At 44.4% G+C, this 24,898-nt stretch overlaps 1 protein-coding gene across 2 annotated transcripts in view; it reads right to left on the reverse strand.

Moving 5' to 3' along the window:
* Nucleotides 1-744: 744 nt before the first annotated feature.
* The window catches only part of DRAM1 (DNA damage regulated autophagy modulator 1), an 83,700-nt gene continuing 59,546 nt past the window's right edge, over nt 745-24,898 (reverse strand). For both annotated transcript variants that reach the window (XM_077472207.1, XM_077472208.1), the window contains exons 4-7: nt 22,851-23,028; nt 19,694-19,752; nt 8,476-8,568; nt 745-998 (exon numbers count right to left, since the gene is read on the reverse strand). In XM_077472207.1, coding sequence (XP_077328333.1) covers nt 954-998; nt 8,476-8,568; nt 19,694-19,752; nt 22,851-23,028 — 375 coding nt within the window. In that variant the 3' untranslated portion in view covers nt 745-953. The remainder of the gene's footprint in view (nt 999-8,475; nt 8,569-19,693; nt 19,753-22,850; nt 23,029-24,898) is intronic.

The following is a 24,898-nucleotide window of genomic DNA, read 5'->3' on the forward strand; positions in this document are numbered from 1 at the left end:
GGGAGAGGAGGGATAGAACCTTTATATTGCTATCTGTATCTGACTACCAGAAGGAGATTAACACAAAGCAGATTCTGGAGCAGGTAGGGGCAATGGTGGGGAGGTATCTCTGCTTTAAGTTTGTACTTTGTATCTGCCTAAACACTTCAGCCACTGGTGCAGATCAGACTTTAGGACAGGGGTCTCCAAACTTTTCAAACAAAGGACCAGTTTATTGTCCTTGAGACTTTATGAGGGCCAGACTGTGGAAAGTGGGGGCAGAAAATGTCTCAGGTCCAGCACCAGTGGAAATAAATATGGCCTCAAGATTGGTGGTCAGTAGGAGAAGCAATAGTGTCCCTATTAGTAGGAGGAATAGTATCCCATCAATGGTATCAGTGAAAGAAATAGTGCCCCCTTGTTGGTGTCAGTGAGAGCAATAGTGTCTCAAATTGATGGAAGGAATAGTGCCCCAAGAGCCAGATAAAGGCTAGGAAACATCTGGCCCTCAGGCAACAGTTTCGAGACCCCTGCTTTAGGACCATAGCAGGTTTTTCTTGTAATAACCTTTTGATTTTCCTCATGTATTACACCCTTGCCAGTCAAGGGGTTATGGGTTAATACCCTTTTAACCTTTTTGTGTTTTATTAAAATTAGTTGCCTGAACTGTTGATGTAGAAAAAAAAAATTATATGTGAAGATGTACTTAAAAGCTTGCATCCCGATGAATGTTTTCCATTTTTTTAATCAATTAATCAGAAAACATTGATTGTAACTTTTTATTGATATGAAAATATATATAAAACACAAAAAAATTGATGAAATGGTGCAGTGTAATACTTAAACTATAATGTCTCCGCATCCAGTACAGAGCAGTGCAAATTGTAAACCAGCGGCAGTAACATTGTTAGTTGGACTGGTTAACATATATTAAAAAGATTTAGTCAATCTATAACACTGTTATAGGGCTGTAGTCAAAAATCATCATGAAGTTCTGTTGAAACTGTCAAAGTTACAGCCTGCAAAGAAAAAAAAAGTGTACACATGTCAGAAAAATTTTCAATACCAACAATTTACTGTGAAAGAGTTCTGAAAATAAATTTACAAAAAAAGCAAATAATGTGTAATAGAGGTAGAAGTTGCTCTAATACATAGGTAGAGAAGCACATAAAATACCATCCTTGCTGCAGTTACATAAAACTTACACCCTATGACTGGACGTTGAAAGGAGAAGTATTGAACTGATAATCTTATCTCTCTGTCACTCTGCTCTCTCCTCTTATCAGCATGCTGCTTGCACTGTGGAACAACTGATTAGCTCATTGCACTGCTTCTTTCTCCCCCAGTTTGAGCTCTGTTGTACAGAGAACTGTGGGAGGCTATTTCCAGGTCAGATCCAGGTACGTACACTGCTTGCTTTTACCAAGCTGCATTCATTTGTGTCTTTTGTGCCTAAAGTTGAGCGTTAAAGCTGAATTTTACAGTTATGTATTTATTATCATTAAATACATTTTATGCAACTAGTGTAAGTACCTGGATCAGCCTCCTATAATCCCCTATACAGCAGCACACAGACTGGGAGAGGAAGGAGCAGTACTAGTTGCCAATCTGGCTCTGCCGCATGCACATATGTCACGGGTGCTCAACCTCTGACCATCCAGCTGTTGCAGAACTACAAGTCCCATCATGCCTCTGCCTTTGGCAGTCATGATTCTACTGGCCCTTTGAGCACCCATGACATATAAAATAGAACCAAAAGAAGAAAATATTGGGACTTTTTTTGGTGCTTCATACAAGACTGCATACGTTTCATTAAAAAAATCATTATTTATTAGAAAAGACAAATCCATATAAAACTGTCAGTCTTGACATTATTCTGGTTATTCTTAATTATACAGCGGTAGTTAAAGTAACAATTCCTGACATGTTTGGCCTGTAGGGCTTCTTCAGGGCATATATTGTCTCATGGGGTCATAGCACTATATCAAATAGAAAACAAGATATGAAAATCTACAACATTTACAACAATTATGGACCAATATTGTTAAAAATATGTAAAAAAAAATACTATAATATCATACATCCTATAGATATTTATATCTTGTTTTTTATTCAATATAGTGCTATGACCACTGGCGGACAATGTATCCGCTGAAGAAGCCCCATGGGCGATACATGTTGGGAATTTGTACCGCTGTATAATTAGGAATAACCAGAGTAATGTCAGGACTGTACATGGTTTTATATGGATTTGTCTTTTAACATTTTTTGTAATAAATAATTTTTAATGAAATTTATGCTAGCTTGTATGAAGCACCAAAAAAGTCCCAATATTTCCTTCTTTTGGCTCTATTTGATTTGTATGGGATGCTGTGCTGTATCTTGATGATGACTCGCCCACAATAATTAATGTCCACCCATGACATATGTTATGTGCTTCTGCTCACTTAAAGAGATACTATGGGTTTGTTTTAAAAAAAAAACATAAAAAAAACAAACATGTCATACTTACCTCCCCTGTGCAGTTCGTTTTGCACAGAGTGTCCCCTAACATCCTCTTCTGGGGTCTCACGGTGGCTATCTCGGCTCCTCCCCACAATAGATAACCTCCTCTGGGAAGCTCTCTCCCAAGGGGGTTACCTTGCGGGCACGCCCCCGTGTGATACACTCGGCGGCCATAGCTGCCAAGTGTATGACTCGGCCCCGGTGTGCCGCGTCATTGATTTGATTGACAGCAGCGGGAGCCAATGGCTTCGCTGCTATCGATTATCAAATGAAGAGCCGACTAGGGCTCGGTGAAAGCAACGTGGGATCACACCCAAGGAGATTCGGGTCTCAGGTAAGTAAAACGTGGGTTCGGGGGGGGGGGGCAGTGACTGCAAGGTGTTTTTTCACCTTAATGCATAAGATTCATTAAGGTGAAAAAACACGAAGCTTTACAACCCCTTTAACAGGCTTGGTTTTTTTTGTTAACCAGGCTGCAATGGGGCTCAGGGACCCCTCTGAATTCCAAGACTGGCAGAGCAAAATTGCTAATCCTGTGAAACATAAACAAGATTCTCACTCATTCTCAGTGTATTTGAATTGTGTATTTATCTATTTGTCTGGAGTTCTGCCAACCTGAATCTGAAGACAGCTAAAGACTAGAGCTGGTCCATGCATCTGCCCCAGTTCTAAAAACCCCTTTGCCCCAGTTATATTTACTTGTTAGCTGCAGTAGACTCCCGGCCCTCCAGGTCTGGCCAGTCACTGTGGAATACCTTCCACTTTCATCTTTGCAGCAGCTTTGTGTCTGATGCAGGCACCAATTGTCTGCTCAGGTAGAGTATTTTAGTGGTGATAGATCAAATTTTAGAAAGATAGCAGTCCCATGGATTAGGGGACCTAAAGTCAATGTTTTTATTGGTTTACTTTAACCACAGTTTTTCTGTTTAAGGAGTAGGGGTGTAATTAGGAATACTGGGAACCCTAGGATAGATAAATATTTTGATACATAAATAACCTTCACTGTTTTACCCCAACATGTACTATAGTATATAAATCTCTTTCCAGTACTCTCTGTGGGTTATAATTTTCCACCGGGTCCACCTCTTTCTCCTGATTTGACGGAATTAGTATCAGTTTCTGTTCTCCCCATGATGTTTCAATTGTTGGCTGCACTATTCTTTTGTTTTTATGAATAACCCAATCATCTACAAGAGGTATGATATAGACTTGTTTGAGTACACTATTTTGACATGTCTATATTGTGTTTTTCTTCCATATGTTTTGAACTATATGGTCTGATATATTCTTCTATAATTTCAGAGTCTTTTTTTATTGCTTGCCTTCCTGATGAAGTGGGCCCATGACCAATGAAACACGTTGAAGAGATAACAGGCAAATTACCCCATTTATATTATTGAGAATGGGGAAATAATTATGCAATGTTTGCACTGAATAGCAGATGTATCTTTATTAGATTAAGATATTTACATGGAATTTTAACTTCTACATGTATTTTACCTACTTGCCGACCGCAATACATATATATACATTGTGGTTTACAGGGATTGTGGCTGAAGATATGAATCATAACCCAGTACTGTTTTTATCGCAATCTGCATGGCGTTTGGCTTTCTCATGAAACCGGTCCGAGCGGCTGGAATGGTTTCTGAACCGGTGTCCCTGATCCCTCCTGCCGCTTGCCAGTGTTTCTCAGGCTTACCGTTTCCGCTGGTTCGCCTGAGAAACAATCCAATGGCCCTGCTTTTTTTTTAAAGCGCCCCATCTTTCTATGCTCTTGTGCAGAATCGAACACACTTGTAAGTCGCCCATGCTTATGTAAACTGTATTTGAACCACATGTGAGGTATTGCCACGAACGTTAGAGCAAGAGCAATAATTCTAGTGCTAGACATCCTCTGTAACGCTAAACAGGTAACCTGTAAAGGTGTTTTAAGTGTCACGTATGGAGATTTTTAAGTACCGTAGTTTGTTGCCATTCCACAAGCATGCATAATTTTAAAGCGTGACATGTTAGGTATCTATTTATTTGGCATAACATCATTCACATTATACAAAAAATCGGGGTAACTATTGTGTGCGTTTTTTTTTTTTTTTTATTCATTACCTACTTAAGGACCGAGCCTCTTTTTTGAAATTTGTTGTTTACAAGTTAAAATCATTTTTTTTGCTAGAAAATTACTTAGAACCCCCAAACATTAAATAATTAAAAAAAAAAATTCTAACACCCTAGAGAATAAAATGGCGGTTGTTGCAATACTTTATGTCATACCCACCCTAATTTGTGCAGCGGTCTTACAAGCACAATTTGTTTGGAAAAAATACACTTTTTTTAATTAAAAAATAAGACAGCAGTAAAGTTAGCCAAATTTTTTTTTATATTGTGAAAGATAATATTACACTAAGTAAATTGATACCCAGCATGTCATGCTTCAAAATTGCGTTCACAAAATTTGGAACTTAAAAATCTCCATTGGCAACGTTTAAAAATGTCTTCAGGTTACCAGTTTTGACTTACAGAGGAGGTCTAGTGCTAAAATTTTTGCACTCGCTCTAACAATCACGGAGATACTTCACATGTGTGGTTTGAACAGCGTTTTCATATGCGGGCGTGACTTACGTATGCGTTCACTTCTGCCACGAGCTCAGCAAAACGGGCGCTTTAAAAAAAATATGTTCTTATTTATTTTACTTTTTATTTTTTATTTTTACACTGTCCTTTTAAAAAAAAAAATTGGGTCATTTTTATTCCTATTACAAGGAATGTAAACATCCCTTATAATTGAAAAAAAGCATGACGGGACCTCTTAAATTCGAGATCTGGGGTCAAAAAGACCTCAGATCTCATATTTACACTAAAATGCAATAAAATAAATCAATGTAAGAGCATTGTGCGGAAGTAACGTTTGACGTCGCTTCCGCCCTCTAATGCTATGGAGCCGACTGGGGGACATTTTTCCCTCACTTGCCATCCAGGCTGTGAGGGGAGCAGACACGATCGTCTCTGGCCCTACCGACAGCTACAGTAATCAGCGGAGTTGACTGGAGTATGGTGGGAGGGGGGTTCCCCTCTCGCGCCCCGATAAAAGTGATCTCACCACAACTCCACTGCTGAGATCACTTTTTTAGAAAGAGGACGGCCGGACGTTTTTAAAAATAGTGGGGTTATGGCAGCTAGCTGCTGCCATAACAATGGCATTTAGCATCAAAGTACCAATGTATAACGACGGCGGCTGGTCCTTAAGTAGTTAAAGTCTATTTTTTACCAAAAAATTGTGTTTGCAAAACCACTGCGCTAATATCATGTGACATAAGGAATTGAAACAATCATCATTTTATTACCTAGGGTCTCTGCTAAAAAAAAAAAAAAAAAAAAAGTATCATGTTTCGGGGGTTATAAGTAATTTTCTAGCAAAAAAATACTGATTTAAACTTGTAAACAAAAAGTGGCAGAAAAAAACCTGGTTTTCGAGTGGTTAATATTTTCATACTGCAAACAACACCCTTTAATCAGTAACACGCTACAAATCTTTAAGAAAGCATCGCATAAATTCAAAATTTTCTCCTCACCGGGTCCACTAACACCCATCCACAACAACCCGGAATTCCCACCAGGTCTTTTGGATTCCTTCCTCTTGAAATTCTGGCCTCACACCGATGTGCGAGCCAAACACTTCTTCTCCAGGAACGCTTTCCTAACCCTACCCGCACTCAGGACAGATGCCAGGACATTCCTTTCCATTTTGGACGTATGTCCAAATAGGGCACTTCCTGAATAACCCCCAAACACGCTCCAAATATTCTAGACAACACACATCTTTCGAAGTTCTTTGTACCAGAAAAGAACCTCAGAGGCACCTGATCTCAGACATGTATTTCATACTGCGCTCTGACCACAGCCTAAAATCCAACATAGCAAGCATTAGATGGGAAAGGGAACTCTCCCTCAACCTCTCAGATGAGGAATGGGAAAATATATACTCTTATATCCATAAAGGCTCAGTCAGCGTTTCTGCACAGGAAAATGACTTTAAAGTCTTTTCTAGACGGTACAAGACACTCCTTAGATTACACAAAATTTCTCCCATCATACCCCCCAACTTTTGGAGATGCACAGATGAAGAAGCATCACTCCTTCATTTATACTGGTCTTGTCCCTTACTCCAAAACTTTTGGAAATACGTCCATCGCCTCACAACTCAAATTACCACCTATCCGACTTTACCCCGGCCCAAATGCTTTTACACCATTCCTCCATCCTCCAAAAAAATCATCGCTCCCTAGCCCTGCACCTCTTGAATGCTGCAAAAATGTGTGTTTCAGTCTAATGGAAATCGACCAATCCCCCAACCAATGCGAATTGGATCACACGCATAAATAAAATTGCAGAATTGGAAAATCTGGTGCCTCAAGCTAAAGACACACCTCTATAGAGACAGATATTTCACCCATCCCCTCTCCACACTTACTACCTCCCCCGCTAATTATTCCCAATATCTTACCCCTCTACCACAGGGAGTCTCTTCTTCTGATAACCCACCTACCTCCCCATTCATATAAAGAACCCCCTCACCACCTTACTTGAGTAATTTGACCACTGATTAAGCCTGCTAGAACTGCCTTTCTCTGTGTGGGTTGCTAGTGGTCCGGTGACCGCAACTCTACAAGGAAATAACAGATATAGAGACAATAGGCTGCTAACCACCGAAAAGACAGTGTAACCAATATTGTACATTAGACAATCAGCCCAGGGCAACACCCCACACAATGAGCCTGCACACGATTGTTCCTTACCCCAACATCCTACATGATCTATAACACCCCCCCACCTACACAACACAAATGTTTTACACAAGAAATAAAGGTTAAAAGTTACTATACCTAGTAGGTTCCTTGAGGCACAACTATAGGTAAACTTCAACATGCTGTTTAAACACAGTATCCAAGACCTCCATGTAACTACTCCTATTTCTTTTCGGCACAGTTACCCATATTGTCAACTGTTTTTGTGGCACCCTGTTTATGTATATTGTACACTTACTAATGTTAATTCTGATATCTGGTATTAATACGTTGTACTGGACTTTATATACCATACAACCATTTATCTTTATGTACCCCATCTCTTGTTTTCAATAAAAATAGATTTGGAGAAAAAAAAAAAAAATTGTAAAAAATAAAATTTTACTTTTTATTCAAACTTTTTTGTGGTAACGATAAAGCCCTGTTAGCGTTTCTTATACTGCGTACACACAATGATTGGAAATTCCGCAAGCAAAAGTCCAATGAGATCTTTTGGTCGGAAAATGCAACCGTGTGTATGCTCCATCGGACTTTTGCTGGCGGAATTCCAGCCAGCAAAAGATTGAGAGCAGGTTCTCAATTTTTCGGTCTGAAAAAGTTTTGATTGGAAATTCCGATTGTCTGTACAAATTCTGACGCGCAAAATTCCTACGCATGCTCGGAAACAATTTGACGCATGCTTGGAAGCATTGAACTTAATTTTCTCAGCTCATTGTAGTGTTGTGCGTCACCGCGTTCTTGACGGTGGAAAGTTCAGCAAACTTTTGTGTGACCATGTGTATGCAAGCCAAGCTTGAGTGGAAAATCCGCTTGTGTGTACGCGGCATTAGGTTGGTTTTTTTTTGAGGCACAAAAAAAAAGCAAGAGGAAATTTCTTCAAGAGGAGAGGAACTCCCCTCTTGGAAAACAGTTACCAGAACAGGTGTCCTCAGAAATTTTCAACTTTATTTCTGTCACTTTCTATGACAGCTATAACATTTTGGATTTCATATCCCTTTCTGCCTGAGTGACATTGGCCACCTGGACAAATAAAGAGGTAAATCTTCCTAGTGGGGCACAAAACAAAAACTCACTAAGGTTTTACCTTTTCTCTACTATTTGGCTATAAGTATACTTTAACATTTTCTTTATAAAAAGTTTGTTCCACACTTCAAACATCATTGCATGGATAGTCTATAGTTATACCAACCTGAAAATCTCTGATGAATGTTAGGAAAAATGTAACAAAGCCAAAAGCTACAATCCATTCACAAACAGCACTTGCTTGGTGATACGGGGATGGCTAGAGAGGGAAAGAAGAGTGAGAGACGATTATGAGGGTGAGGGACTTATACAGTATGTCCATAATGTTCATGAAAATGAAAAGCTATTCTAGTTTTTGCCAAACTGAACAGTTATTTGCATTTCCAGTGCAGCCTTTCTAAAAAAAATGTTTTGCCTTTTTTCCCTGGATTTAGCACTTTTGATTTTTGAGCCATTTAGAAGACCTTTTTTACAGCATTATTTTGCATTCCACTCCACTTTGTTGTATCTTTTGTTTTCAAACTTGTCTTTTTTGTTTTTTTAGTTTTTATGAAATTTTACCATTTTCTCATATTTATAAATCAACAATTTAATTCTAAAGATAAAGCTTACAGCTTTTCCCCTACTTTAAACTGGTGAAAATGACTGTCTTTGATAACAACCATGGTAAAACATGTCCCTCCTTTCAGCTTTCAGGGCACTGTAGGAGAGTAAGATATATATATATATGGTCGTGGCCCTATGACTGGACTGAGAGAGATGTGAATCACATAAACACGCGACAAGACTTGCAACGTAAATATACCTGTAGTGTGCCTTGGTGGTCTGGTCGGTATGCCAAGAAAAGGGAGCATACAGAAGGTAAGAAATGGGTAGTTTGTAAAGAACGATGTGTTGAGAAGTGCCCTGAAAAAGGGAAGGGCAGGAGGGTATTGCGCACTGGAACCGACAATGAGTATGGGCGAGTGGGCTGCTTAAATACCCCTCTTACCATAAATTCAGGCCACCATACTGGCATCCTTATTTATGGTCGTGGCCCTATGACCGAGAGAGGTGTGAATCACATAAACATGCGACAAGACTTACAACATAAGTAGACCTGAAGTGTGCCTTGGTGGTCTGGTCAGCATTCCAAGAAAAGGGGCAAAGACTCAGATAGGGAAATAACGCTTTATTTATTTCTTGTGGTTATTGAGCCAGCTTGGTGAAGGCTTGTGCCATTTCTTCTGAGGATTTGGGATGTAGGTGGCAAAGCAAGCAGACTTCCATCGGCCTAGTTTCTTGATTACGTGGCTTGGTACTCCATGTTGGGAGGCAGCTGAGACTGCTCCAATCCAGAAGGAATGTCCAGAGAACTGACTGGTGTTAAAGCCCAAGTTGCTTAGGAGGATCCTGACATACTTGACAAACTGGCTGCCACTGAGGGGGCTGGTTAGAAAGAGTAGCAATGGGCTATGTTCAGATTGGCTGGGTAGCCGGGACAGTAGTCAGTCAAGGACCATCACTGGGCACCAGGCATTGTTAGTCTGAAATAGGTTGATGTCAACTCCTGTGCCGGTTTGTTGCGTTTTGCTGTCTGTGAGATGAAGGGTGTAATGGTTTGGAAAGCGAGTCAGATGGTGTCGGAGCAGTGTCTGACTACTGGAGCCAATGGCGGTAAATTAGCTAGGTCACGGGAAACCAAAAATTGCCGTTCGGGTGACTAGGCTGGGCAAAGCCCCAAAGGGGGAATGAGTAAGGATTTCAGACAAGTCCCTGAAGATGGCACTCGTGATAGGTAGGCCTTCGCCACTGGCTTCAGGTTGGTGCTTCTTTATGCCATGTAGGAGTGACTTGACTGCATGGGCCGAGAATACTGACAGTTTACTGGGGTCCTGTAATGATAGAAAATTCTGGACACAGGCTAGATATAGCCTAATGTTGTTGTGAGCAAGGGCTAGCTGGGTATGGCAATATGATATGAAGGCAAGGACGTGTCTAACGTCGCCTATCACTGCTCCTGGGCAAGAAGCCAAAAACTTGCGGTAAGTGTTCCAAGCAGTGCGATAGGCCTTCAATGTGTTGCATGCCAAGGATTGGTTGATGAGCTGGTTTGAGATGGCGAGGTGTGATTTTTAATCCATCATCAGCAACGACCAGGGTGGGACAGGAGTAGTCGCTGGGTCAACTCCAGGCTCCTGCAGGAAAAACAAGGTAAGGTGGAAACAGGACAGCGCATCAGCAGCGATATTGTATTTGCCTGGAATATGTCTACAGAAAAAATGAAATTAGTAACAGAGTGATAGCTTCACAAGCCAGCGCAGGAAGGACATGATGGGGAGTGACTTGGATCTACCTTTGTTAATGATGTCATCCGTGGCCTGATTGTCCGTGGTGAAAAGCACCGTCTAATTTGTCCACGTGTGGCCCCAGACCTGGGCAGCTGCGACAATGGGATATAGCTCGAAGAGAGATGAGGACTGGGTAAAACCAGGGATTAAGAGAATTTCTGGAAGCCGTTGGAGGCTACAGCATCGGTGACCACCTGTGGTGATTCATCTGACAAATGAGCATTGAAATGCCGTTCCAGCTGATGAGGAACTTGTCCCACATAGCCAAGTCTGCTACTGCTGCTTGATCTAGTTTGAGAATTCGGTCTGGGTCTTGTACTGGTGTGAGAAAGACTAAATGCCGTGATATGAAGGACCGTCCTTGAGGAATAATCCTCATTGCAAAGTTCATCATCCCTAGTAAGGACTGCGACTTCCTCCTGGTGCACCCTTGCGACTGTGTGAAGTTGTGAATAGTTGCCCTGATACAAGCTAGTTTGTCAAGAGGCAGGCTAGCTTGCATGTCGAGAGTGACACCTAAAAAGGTAATGGAATGTGTCGGTCCTTCTACATTGTGCTCGGCTATGGGTACGTTGAGGTTGTTGAAAACTATTCTTAACTTGTCTAGATATGCCGGGGGTGTGCCTGGTTGCTCGATAAGCAGGAAGTCATCAAGGTAGTCAATGACTGAGTGACAGCGGGGCTGGTGAGACAGAATCCATGTGAGGGCCTGAGCGAAAATGTTGTACAGCCACGGGCTACTCTTGGACCCGAAGGTCAACATGGTGGTGAAGTAGTAGGACTCCCTCCACTTAATATCGTTCCACCGCCAGAAGGACAGTTCGATAAGGAGGAGCTTTAACGCATTTGAAATATCTGCTTTGGATAGCCAGGTGACGGGACCTATCCCAGTGATGGTTTGGTTGGAAAAGTCAACTGAGGCATACTTAAGGGAAAACTCCTTGGAAGGAATCAGGGAGTTCATGCTAGGGATGTGAGAAGAATGAGGGGCAGATAAGTCATACAATAGGCAGAGTTTAGTACTGAACTTGTCCTTGACAAGCCCAATAGGGCTGACTCTCCAGACTGGGAGAGGTGACTGTGGGAAGGGGCCGATAATAAAGCCTTTATCCACTTCTGACTGCAGTAAGGAGTCAATTGCTTGTGTGTCGATGGCTGCTGACTGGAGGTTCCTGCATTTGTGTGTAGTGAGGGGTAAAGTGATGAGGCTGGTGTGGAACCCTTCTGTGAAGCCCTGCACCAGGAATATGGCCAGTGAGGGAGTGGGGTGTATAGCGAGGTTGAACCCCAACTAGATGACATCTATGCGGCCTAGTCAGGACTTTCCCTCTCATTTGACTTGACAGGTGGTGCTCGGAGGAGCTTTATGGAATGCTGTGCAAATATGGAGTAGCCTGCACTCACTATGGAAGCATCCGCTGTGATTAAAATTGTTGCAAATGGGTCCTCCTCCTAAAGAAAAGATAGGCCACCCTAGTCTATCCACTGGTTGTGATTGACTGGGGGCCAGGACAGGAGGCCCTGTCTGGTGCCAGAGGAGGAAGGAGGGAAAAAGGGGCGTGTAGTAGTCACTTCAGAGCACCAATGGGTGGGTAGCAAACTGGCAAATGGTGCACAGCAGTGAGTGGAGGCCTGCGAAATGGTGGTAGAATAATTTGTGTCAGAAACGCTCCAGTCTGTCTTGACCTGGAACTGGCTGAGCTTGGTGGCTGCCTTGGCCGAAAATGAGCGGTGGTAGCGAATTTGGTGACTACGTTTGTGGGTGGGCCTGGGGTCTTTCGACTTAATGACCACCGAGACGTCCCCCCAGGCCTATGCTCTGTTGTCAGCCACATTGTGCACCAAAATCAGCAGAGATACTAAATTTACGTCCTTGCTCTCCAAGATTTCCTTCCTGAGGCTGGCAGGGAGGACAGTTACTCTGGCATACCTGCAGGAGGGGATGCCAGTGCCCTTACCACGACTGGGTCAGGGAGGGTCATTGGAGGGCGAGCCTCCAGGGCTGTGACTTTGGTCTGCATGTCAGTAACTGTTTGCGGACAGTAAGGAGACCATGGAGTGCAGATGGGAGATGGCCCCGGATATGGACTGCAAGGACGCCTGAGGGGCGCTGGATCCTGTAGAAGCTGTCGGCGGAAAGCGTAGCCTGAATAGCTCTGCCTTCCTGACCGTAGTACGGTAGGGGATGGCCTTGCATCTAAGCTCAGCTATGATCTTGGGAATACGGCCCTGGTGGAATACGACTGTATGTTCGCTCCCCCCCCCTTCTTTTTTAACTGGGGAGAAACAACCAACCTGGTGTAGGTTGAAAAACCTGAACTCTGCTGACCTGAGGAAAAGACAGAGAGGATGATGAGTAGCCATTACGCCACTAAAGATAAATGTATAACTGGATGTTGCTACGTGTATGCAAGGCTGATTGGATGCCCCTGTGGTGTGTTTGTGATCTGGTTTGTGCCAGGAATGTTTTGACGCTACTGGAGATGAGCTGACATTGCATGGTTGCGAAAGTCACTATGAGTGTATTAGGCTGCTGCGTTCAAATTGCGTGATTGCAAGGGAGGGTCTCAGTCTGATTTGCTGAGACAATATTGCGTGGTCGCAAGGGTCTTGATGTGTGTGATATTAGTTTTCAGATGGTACTTTGTGGGCGCAAGGGCCTCGGTTTGGTTTGCTGAGATGATATTGCGTGGTTGCAAGGGTCCTGGTGAGTGTCCTGCTGCTGGGATGATATTGTGTGATTGCAAGGGTCTCAATGAGTATGAGGTTTGTTTTGAGACGATATTGCGTGGTTGCAAGGGTCTCTGCGAGTGTCAGGCTGCTGAGACGGTATTGCGTTTGCAAGGGTCTCATACGAGTGCCAGGTTGTTGGGCCGAGACTTCGTGGTGGCAAATGGGGGGTTTATATATTATATACAGTATCTCACAAAAGTAAGTACACTCCTCACAATTTTGTAAATATTTTATTATATCTTTTCATGTGACAACACTGAAGAAATTGCACTTTGCTACAATGTAAAGTAGTGAGTGTACAGCTTGTATAACAGTGGAAATTTGCTGTCCCCTCAAAATAACTGAACACACAGCCATGTCTAAACCGCTGGCAACAAAAGTGAGTACACCGCTAAGTGAAAATGTCCGAATTGGGCCCAATTAGCCATTTTCCTTCCCCGGTGTCATGTGACTCGTTAGTGTTACAAGGTCTCAGGTGTGAATGGGGAGCAGGTGTGTTCAATTTGGTGTTATCACTCTCACTCTCCCATACTGGTCACTGGAAGTTCAACATGGCACCTCATGGCATAGAACTCTCTGAGGAGCTGGAAAAGAATTGTTGCTCTACATAAAGATGGCCTAGGCTATGAGAAGATTGCGAAGACCCTGAAACTGAGCTGCAGCACGGTGGCCAAGACCATACAGTGGTTTAGCAGGACAGGTTCCACTCAGAACGGGCTTAACCATGGTCGAGCAAAGAAGTTGAGTGCACGTGCTTAGCATCATATCCAGAAATCATCTTTGGGAAATAGACATATGAGGTTGAAGGGGAGGGGGGTTCAGCCTGCCAGTCTCCATACCATAAGCCGCACACAACATCAAAATGATCTGCATGGCTCGTCCCAGAATGAAGCCTCTTCTAAAGATGATGCACAAGAAAGCCCACAAACAGTTTTCTGAAGACAGACTAAGGACATAGATTACCGGAAACAGATAAACGTATTTGGTTCAGATGGTGTTAAGCGTGTGTGGTGGCAACCAGGTGAGGAGATCCCTGTTCTACCTCTGTTTACCATGATTGCGGGTGGCCAGCCAGCGAGCTCCCGCATCGTGCGGTGGGCGCGTGCCTGCTGTATCTAATGCATGACCGATGTATAGGTATGTCGGTTCGCACAGCCAGGCTGCCCTGCCACAACATATGTCCGGAAGTGGTTAAAGAGGAATGGGCTACCTCCATGCTCACCTGCCCTCTATCTATACATTAGAATGCATGTGCTTCCACTGTGGAGTCTCATAAATTTACAAGAGTTAGGACTGCAGAGAAATTGGCGTGCTTTGGAGCGGCATGTATTTGCATATGTGTGCTAACTAAACCCCTGTTTTTAAGGCAAACTGTTAGGCCGCGTACACACGGGCGGACTGTTCGCCCAACCTTGTCCGCTGAACAGTGTTTGGGCGGACAGTCCGCTCGTGTGTGGGCTTTCAGCGGACAGTTTCAGCGGACAGTTGGACGGACAAAGTCTTTCGGAAATTCCGAAAAACTGTCCGCTGAAACTGTGTTTGAGCGAACAGTCCGCCCGTGTGTGGGCCTGTCCGCTGTACTTTCGAAATGAGCGGACTGTTCCCGCTCGGAAAGTCCGCCCATTTCGAGCACGTGTACAGGTAGGCGGGGCCCGCGAAGGAGACGTCGCGGGCTCCGCCGCCTGGAATGGGCTTAAAGGGGAACCCCAACGCCGAAAAAAATCGGCGTGGGGGTTCCCCCAAAGTCCACACCAGACCCTTGTCCGAGCACGCTACCCGGCCGGCCAGGAAAGGGGGGCGAGCGAGCGCGCCCCCCCTCCTGAGCCGTACCAGGCCGCGTGCCCTCAACATGGGGGGGGTGCCTTGGGGTGCCAAAGCACCTTGTCCCCATGTTGATGAGGACAAGGGCCTCTTCCCGACAACCCTGGCCGTTGGTTGTCGGGGTCTGCGGGCGGGGGGCTTATCGGAATCCGGGAGCCCCCTTTAAGAAGGGGGCCCCCGGATACCGGCCCCCCACCCTATGTGAATGAGTATGGGGTACAATGTACCCCTACCCATTCACCTGTGAAATAAAGTACAAAAAAAAAACACAACACAGGGGAAAAAATATTTTATTGCACAGCTCCGGGGGTCTTCCGTCTTCGGGGGTCTTCTCGCCGGACTCCTCCGCTATGTGTGTGTAGCTCTTTTACTAGCGGAGGAGTCCGGCTTTCTTCCTCCCCGCCGCCGGCCTCTTCTCCCGACTTCGGGGGTCTTGTCCCCCTCTTCGGTTCTTCTGCCGGGCCACCGCGCCTTCTTGTAGCTCTTTTACAGGCGGTGGCCCGGTCTTCTGTCGCCGCTGCCTTCCGTTCTTCTGTCGCCGCCTTCGGTTCTTCTGCCGGGCCACCGCGCCTTCTTGTAGCTCTTTTACAGGCGGTGGCCCGGTCTTCTGTCGCCGCTGTCGCCGCCTTCCGTTCTTGTTCTTCTTCTTGTTCTTCTTCTTCTTCTCCAGGCGATGTTGACACGTCGCTCCCTCCGGCCGGAATGCCAGAGCCACGCTGTGCGGTCACTTATATAGTGACAATGGGGCGGGGTCACATGGTATATGTCACATGGGTTGGTCACATGGGTTGATGTCACATGGGGACTATGACATCGTAAGGGGGCGGGGTCACCATGTGACCAACCCATGTGACATATACCATGTGACACCGCCCCATTGTCACTATATAAGTGGCAGCGGAGCGTGTCCCTGGCATTCCGGCCGGAGGGAGCGACGTGTCAACATCGCCTGGAGAAGAAGAAGAAGAACAAGAAGAAGAACAAGAACGGAAGGCGGCGACAGCGGCGACAGAAGACCGGGCCACCGCCTGTAAAAGAGCTACAAGAAGGCGCGGTGGCCCGGCAGAAGAACCGAAGGCGGCGACAGAAGAACGGAAGGCAGCGGCGACAGAAGACCGGGCCACCGCCTGTAAAAGAGCTAGAAGAAGGCGCGGTGGCCCGGCAGAAGAACCGAAGAGGGGGACAAGACCCCCGAAGTCGGGAGAAGAGGCCGGCGGGGAGGAAGAAAGCCGGACTCCTCCGCTAGTAAAAGAGCTACACACACATAGCGGAGGAGTCCGGCGAGAAGACCCCCGAAGACGGAAGACCCCCGGAGCTGTGCAATAAAATATTTTTTCCCCTGTGTTGTGTTTTTTTTTTGTACTTTATTTCACAGGTGAATGGGTAGGGGTACATTGTACCCCATACTCATTCACATAGGGTGGGGGGCCGGTATCCGGGGGCCCCCTTCTTAAAGGGGGCTCCCGGATTCCGATAAGCCCCCCGCCCGCAGACCCCGACAACCAACGGCCAGGGTTGTCGGGAAGAGGCCCTTGTCCTCATCAACATGGGGACAAGGTGCTTTGGGGTGGGGGGGCCGCGCGGCCCCCCCTTCCCCAAGGCACCCCCCCCATGTTGAGGGCACGCGGCCTGGTACGGCTCAGGAGGGGGGGCGCGCTCGCTCGCCCCCCTTTCCTGGCCGGCCGGGTAGCGTGCTCGGACAAGGGTCTGGTGTGGACTTTGGGGGAACCCCCACGCCGTTTTTTTTCGGCGTTGGGGTTCCCCTTTAAGCCCATTCCAGGCAGCGGAGCCCGCGACGTCTCCTTCGCGGGCCCCGCCTACCTGTACACGCGCTCGAAATGGGCGGATTTGCCTCCGCCTTACGTGGGCGAGTCCGTTCATTTCAAAAGTTGAGCGGACTGTTTGGCAAACAGTTCGTTGAAACAGTCCGCTCGTGTGTGGGCAAGTCCGCTCATGCAAATTTTGAGCGGACTGTTTGCCGAAACTGTTTGACGAACAAGGTTGGGCAAACAGTCCGCGCGTGTGTACGCGGCCTTAGAATAATTAGGTTAATAGCAGATTTTATGGCGAGTTGAGCTGGGAATTTTCTTTGGTTTTGTATCAGGTGCACATGTCTAAGGAATTGGAATGCTGAATTACTAGTTTAGGACAACAGAGGCAATATAACTATATCTACTTTAAATACTGCTTAATGAAAAAGATTTAACGTATAACTAAAGGCAACCATTTTTACTTTTTTTTGCCATCTGTGTTCCATTGGGGAGATTTTACTTTACTGCCTGCCTCATAGCCAAACAGTAAGTGATGGGAAAAGTATATGTGAACCCTCATCTTGTAAAATAACCCTTTCCGTTTAAAATACAAATCACACATACACACACACACACACACACTATCTAAAGAATTATAAACACTTTTTTTCATTTTTTATATGTGATGACATAACCTGCAAGGGTCTCATACGAGTGCCAGGTTGTTGGGCCGAGACTTCGTGGTGGCAAATGGGGGGTTTATATATTATATACAGTATCTCACAAAAGTAAGTACACTCCTCACAATTTTGTAAATATTTTATTATATCTTTTCATGTGACAACACTGAAGAAATTGCACTTTGCTACAATGTAAAGTAGTGAGTGTACAGCTTGTATAACAGTGGAAATTTGCTGTCCCCTCAAAATAACTGAACACACAGCCATGTCTAAACCGCTGGCAACAAAAGTGAGTACACCGCTAAGTGAAAATGTCCGAATTGGGCCCAATTAGCCATTTTCCTTCCCCGGTGTCATGTGACTCGTTAGTGTTACAAGGTCTCAGGTGTGAATGGGGAGCAGGTGTGTTCAATTTGGTGTTATCACTCTCACTCTCCCATACTGGTCACTGGAAGTTCAACATGGCACCTCATGGCATAGAACTCTCTGAGGAGCTGGAAAAGAATTGTTGCTCTACATAAAGACCCCCGGAGCTGTGCAATAAAATATTTTTTCCCCTGTGTTGTGTTTTTTTTTTGTACTTTATTTCACAGGTGAATGGGTAGGGGTACATTGTACCCCATACTCATTCACATAGGGTGGGGGGCCGGTATCCGGGGGCCCCCTTCTTAAAGGGGGCTCCCGGATTCCGATAAGCCCCCGCCCGCAGACCCCGACAACCAACGGCCAGGGTTGTCGGGAAGAGGCCCTTGTCCTCATCAACATGGGGACAAGGTGCTTTGGGGTGGGGGGGCCGCGCGGCCCCCCCTTCCCCAAGGCACCCCCCCCATGTTGAGGGCACGCGGCCTGGTACGGCTCAGGAGGGGGGGCGCGCTCGCTCGCCCCCCTTTCCTGGCCGGCCGGGTAGCGTGCTCGGACAAGGGTCTGGTGTGGACTTTGGGGGAACCCCCACGCCGATTTTTTTCGGCGTTGGGGTTCCCCTTTAAGCCCATTCCAGGCAGCGGAGCCCGCGACGTCTCCTTCGCGGGCCCCGCCTACCTGTACACGCGCTCGAAATGGGCGGATTTGCCTCCGCCTTACGTGGGCGAGTCCGTTCATTTCAAAAGTTGAGCGGACTGTTTGGCAAACAGTTCGTTGAAACAGTCCGCTCGTGTGTGGGCAAGTCCGCTCATGCAAATTTTGAGCGGACTGTTTGCCGAAACTGTTTGACGAACAAGGTTGGGCAAACAGTCCGCGCGTGTGTACGCGGCCTTAGAATAATTAGGTTAATAGCAGATTTTATGGCGAGTTGAGCTGGGAATTTTCTTTGGTTTTGTATCAGGTGCACATGTCTAAGGAATTGGAATGCTGAATTACTAGTTTAGGACAACAGAGGCAATATAACTATATCTACTTTAAATACTGCTTAATGAAAAAGATTTAACGTATAACTAAAGGCAACCATTTTTACTTTTTTTTGCCATCTGTGTTCCATTGGGGAGATTTTACTTTACTGCCTGCCTCATAGCCAAACAGTAAGTGATGGGAAAAGTATATGTGAACCCTCATCTTGTAAAATAACCCTTTCCGTTTAAAATACAAATCACACATACACACACACACACACACACTATCTAAAGAATTATAAACACTTTTTTTCATTTTTTATATGTGATGACATAACCTCTGTTCTCAGCAACATAAGGGACTAAGAGAAGTGGGGGCAGAGACTGCAGGTGGCAAGGGGGGTGTCAGCAGGAGGCAGAAAGAGAGCAATACATTTATCTTCCCTGTGAAGAGCTGTGCAAGGGGGTGTATCAACTGATGTCTTGGTCATTGGAGGACAGGCAGGCAGGCTGTTCTCCCAGCACAGCCAGAAAATGGACCATGCTGGGATGGTTGAGCTTCTATATTTAAAATTGGAAAGCAGGAGGACTGATGGGATCACTAGGTATTTCACACAAAAGAATAAATACAAAGAGAATACTTTTTAACACAAGTACATGGTACAGCAGACATAAATCAGCAATATGAAATGCTGGGGTAATAAACACTTCAATGTTAATGCTTACTAAATATAAAATACACACCTGTTCTCCAAGCTTACATTTAAATGTCCCAATGCCTGCAAATGATGCACATGCAATCACTGTTAGATGGATCCACTAAGGAACAATACAGGAGAATGAGTTTCTTATAGATACACAGAAAAATGTCTCATAGAAATGAAAGGAAATCTGTTCAAGATAGATTATTGATACCACTTCTGTCTTATTGCTAAAGCTGCAAGCTCAGGGTTTACCATCTATAGCCTGAATTTACTAGAGATCCCCAACACTGATCAAAAATGCAGGATCAGAGTTTTCAGACTTCTTTTGCTTGTTCTAGGTCAGTGACTCACTAGACGGTGAATCCAGGTTTTCAATCGCAGCCCTGGGAATTGCTTCTTTCTATCATCATAGGTTCGCTTTAAACTGTAAAGGAGCTCAGGCAATATTTGGATTCTCAGAAATAGACATATGATGTTTCCCATAACTATTCCTATTTTTGAATTAGCTGATAATGCCATACAAATGTTAAGGGTCTACCCACTGGCATAGTAACAGGGGTAGCAGATGTTGTAATTGTAATTGGGCCATTACTACCTTGGAACCGTGGCACCTACCTAGCTATATCCTACTATCTTAAGCAAGTATGCAGCTAAATCACTTTTTCTAGAGAAGATGGATTATACCGTGCACTACAAAGAAGCTTTTGGTTGTTGAGGATTGGTATTTTATGTAAAAGGAGTAATGAAGTTGCCATATTAGTTTCATGGGAATTTACTGGGGATAGGAATATTAAACATAAAGCACTGTGTACGTGGGTTTGGGCTCCTTTCCTGCACTGGGGACTAGAGCCATCAAACTGTGCCACTGGGTACAGCTACACCTGCTGAGACCAATACAGTATTATGTAGCCACTTGGTCTGCTCTATCATAATGTCAATTTCACTAATGCATCTTTAAGTCCTTAAGGGCAGCACAGTGGTGTAGTGGTTAGCACTCTCACCTAGCAGTAAGAAGGGTCACTGGTTCAAATCCCAACCACGACACTACCTGCCTGGAGTTTGCATGTTCTCCCTGTGCCTGCGTGGGTTTCCTCCGGGTAATCCGGTTTCCTCCCACAATCCAAAGACATGCAGGTAGGTTAATTGGCTTCTGTCCAAAATTGTTCCTAGTATATGAATGGGGACCTTGGATTGTGGGCTCTTTGAGGGTAGGGACCGATGTGAGTGTGCAATGTACAGGGGCAATTGTAGACACTCACTCAGGTTGAACTGGATGGACTGGTGTCTTTATTCAACCTTACTAACTATGAAACTAAGTCATTATAGAAACTGTACAAAATGTGGTATATTTCTTTCAGAGGTCATATGTAAGCTGACCACTTCAGCCCCGGAAGGTTTTACCCCCTTACTGACCAGAGCACTTTTTATAATTTGGCACTGTGCTGCTTTAACTGGTAATTGCGAGGTCATGCAATGTTGTACCCAAACAAAATTTCCCCACAAATAGAGCTTTCTTTTGGTGGTATTTCATCACCCCTTCAGGGTTTTTTTTTGTGATATATAAACGAAAAAAGAATTTGCCATGAGATCACTTTTATTGGGGGCAGGAGAGAGCCCCCTGCTGCACTTCGGTCATCTTCGCCGCTTACCAGAGCCATCGGTAGTGGCAGAGTAGATCAGGGTCTCTCCCTATGAGACATGAAGCCGAGTGAAGGAAAGATAGCCCCTGCTCTGGATGATGGAAGCAACGTCAAACATCACTTCTATCCAATGGTCTTAAAGGGAAAATTATTTTTTTTTTTTTTATTGCATTTAAGTGTAAATGTGAGATTTGAGGTCTTTTTGACCCCACATCGCACATTTAAGAGGTCCTGTCATGCTTTTTTTCTATTACAAGGGATGTTTACATTCCTTGTAATAGGAATAAAAGTGACCCAAAAAATATAATTTAAAGGACAGTGTAAAAATAAAAAATAAAAAGTTAATTAATAAGAAAAAAAAAGAAAAGTTTAAAGCTCCCTGTTTCCGCCAAGCTCGCACGCAGAAGCAAACGCATACGCAAGTTGTGCCTGCATATGAAAACAGTGTTCAAACCACACATGCAAGGTATTGCCGCTATCGTTAGAGCAAGAGCAATACTTCTAGCAAAATATCTAATCTGTAACTCAAAACTGGTAACCTGTAGAAATTTTTAAACGGCGCCTATGGAGATTTTTATAGGTCAAAGTTTGTCGCCATTCCACGAGCGGGTGCAATTTTGAAGCATGACATCTTGGGTATCAATTTACTCGGCATAACATTATCTTTCATAATATAAAAAAAATTGGGCTAACTTTAGTGTTGTCTTATTTTTTAATTCTAAAAAGTTTATTTTTTCCCAAAAAATTGCACTTGTAAGACCGCTGTGCAAATACGGTGGGACATAAAGTATTTCAACGACCGCCATTTTATTCTCTAGGGAGTCTGAAAAAAATATGTATAATGTTTGTGGGTTCTAAGTAATTTTCTAGCAAAAAAAAAAAAATTATTTTAACTTGTAAACACCAAGTTTGAAAAATAGGCTTGGTCCTTAAAGTGGTGTTCCACCCACAAAAAACATGCTTAAAATTCTTAAAAAAATAAAATAAAAAACATTTTTTTAACTCGCCTCTAAGTGCCTGTTGCTAGGGGGTCCCTCGTAGTCTGCCTCCTTCAGTGCCTGGGCTCCTGACGTCACTTCCCCTCGGCGCAGGAAGGGCTCAGCTCCGCCCCCTTCCTCCTGGCAGTCATCTGGGACACGTGACAGGTCCCAGGTGACTGCGCGGCCAATCATGGCGCACGGCGCCGCTCGCGCAAGCACAGCGGGTGCCCACAGTTGCAATGCCGGTGCCGCCGAGAGGAGGAGGGGATGAGCGGGGCTTTGTTCCCCCGCATCGCTGGACCCTGGAACAGGTAAGTGTCCGACTATTAAAAGTCAGCAGCTGCAGTATTTGTAGCTGCTGACTTTTAATTTTTTTTTTTTTGGGGAAACTCCTCTTTAAGTGGTTAAGGATTAAATATAGTTAACGTTGATTGAGAGGGTGAAGTTGCACTTTAATGGAATTATTTTAGTATCTAGAACAAATCTGGTTAATAGAAAACATGTCATCTTCAAGTCATTTTTATATAGTGTATAATATGATATAATGATTGATATTAGAATATAATGGAAAGGATACTGGGAAATACAGCAAGGCATGATAGTACAGAAATAGACATTCGTATGTGGCATGTTCCTCTTCTGTTCCATTCTGGACATGACTTGTAGGAGATAATAGACTGAAGCAAAATGTAGATGACACCACAGACAAATGTTGCAAGAGCTCCTGCATCATGAACTTTTGTAACAGAAGTCTCCTGAAATAAATTGAAATGTACATAGTTATATGGTGTTTGTAGTGTTCTGATATATTACAGTATAGTCATCTAAATGTACAGTAAAAAAAATACCTAAGGTGATTAATATATTAGAAATATTTGGGAAAAAGTGAGAAATACTGTGAAATCCTCATTTAGGGCTGGTAGAGTGTGCTGCTTCTAAATTTTAGAAAAGGAACAAATCATAGGAATGTATGATTGTTAAGTATTAAGCGGGAATAACTGTAACATCGACACATAAAGCAAGATTATATGAGATATGTCAAGAGAGACTTATGGAAGCTGCCATAGCCAGATTGGTTGGAGAGTCTGTCATACTGATCCTCCATTGACTACACAGTGTATCCTTGACCTGGAACAAATAGATTGGTAAGAACAAATATATGAACCCCTTGGAATGAACTAGTTTCCTGTCTGCCATAAAATGTGATCTCAAAAGTGCAATTTCTGCTTTAAGGTATCCTGACCCCCTGACATGTCACTTTTGGCATGTCATTTTTTTTTTGTGGGGGGGGGGGGGGGGAGTGGGTACCTAGTTTTGGCAGGTTTGCAGCTACTAATTCCGCCTGTGCCGCATAGGCGACTCCTTCCTCCCTGCAATCTTCTGGGACACGTCACAGATCCCAGATGATTACCTGGCCGTTCAGGAAACGCAGCGCGACTCGTGCATGTGCAGTGCGCACCCGGCTGTGAAGTCGGAAGCTGTCACAGCCGAGTGCCCACACTTGCAATGCCAATGCCACGGACAGGCGGGGAGAGAACGAAGGCTTCAAGCGGCCACATCGCTGGACCGTGGGACAGGAGAGTGTGTGTTTATTAAAAGTCAGCAGCTAAACTTTTTGTACCCGCTGACTTTTAATAAACATGGGTCCAGCTGGAACTTCGCTTTAAGCTGATAACACACAAACAGTTCAAATTTCTCATGCCTTTATTGAATACACCCACCCTTTACATAACTGCTTCAGTCTAGACACATTTGTAGGAAGTCTGGTGTGATCTGCTATCCTGAAATCATTCTACTGCATCTATATGGGGCTCTGACTAGGCGACTCCAAAAGGCACATTTTCCTTTTCTGAAGACAGTCTGTGATGGATTTACTTTGATGCTTAGGGTCATTGTCCTGCTGCATCACCCAACCTCTACTAAGTTTCAGCTGGTGGACAGCTACCATGATATTATCCTGTAGGATATTTTGGTAAACTTGGAAATTAATTTTCCCCTTGAGTCCAAATCATGATGTTCGCTCCACCATACTTCACCGTTGGAATAATGTTTAAATTTTTGTAAGCTGTGCCCTTTTTGCACCATACATATCACATATCCGTATTCCCAAACAATTCAACTTTTGTTTCATCAGTGCCCAAAATATTTTCCAAGTAGCGTTGCAGTTTGCAAGCTGCTCTTTGGCAAACCGAAGGTGAGCTGCAATGTGTTTTTTTAGAGAGCAGTGGCTTCTATGCAGTGTTCTGCCATGGACACCGTGCCTGTTTAATCACAGACTTATGGTAGACTCACGAACTGGGATGTTTGCTGGGTATTGTCATTCTAGGCTGTACCCTTCACCCAGTTGCATTAAGGCAACGTTTGCCTGAAACAAGCACGCTTTATTTGTCAACCTGTCTGTCCAAAAAAGTAACTCCTTAGCTTGGCGGGTTTTCAATCCAGTCTTCACAATCAGGAAGTCATTTCTACCACACCCATGGAGGGTAATAAGAACAGATGCCAGCCTCTCGGGCTTGGGAGGAGTATTCCAATCCCTCATGGTTCTAGGAAAATGGTCACCCAAGGAAGCTAAGCACCCTAACACTGTCCATGCCACCCTGCTGTTTACATCCTGGGAGTTGACAA

Source organism: Lithobates pipiens, unplaced genomic scaffold (genome assembly GCF_037356315.1).
Source record: "Lithobates pipiens isolate NorthernLeopardFrog02 unplaced genomic scaffold, aLitPip1_a1.2 Scaffold_8, whole genome shotgun sequence".
NCBI classification, from domain to species: Eukaryota; Metazoa; Chordata; class Amphibia; order Anura; family Ranidae; genus Lithobates; species Lithobates pipiens.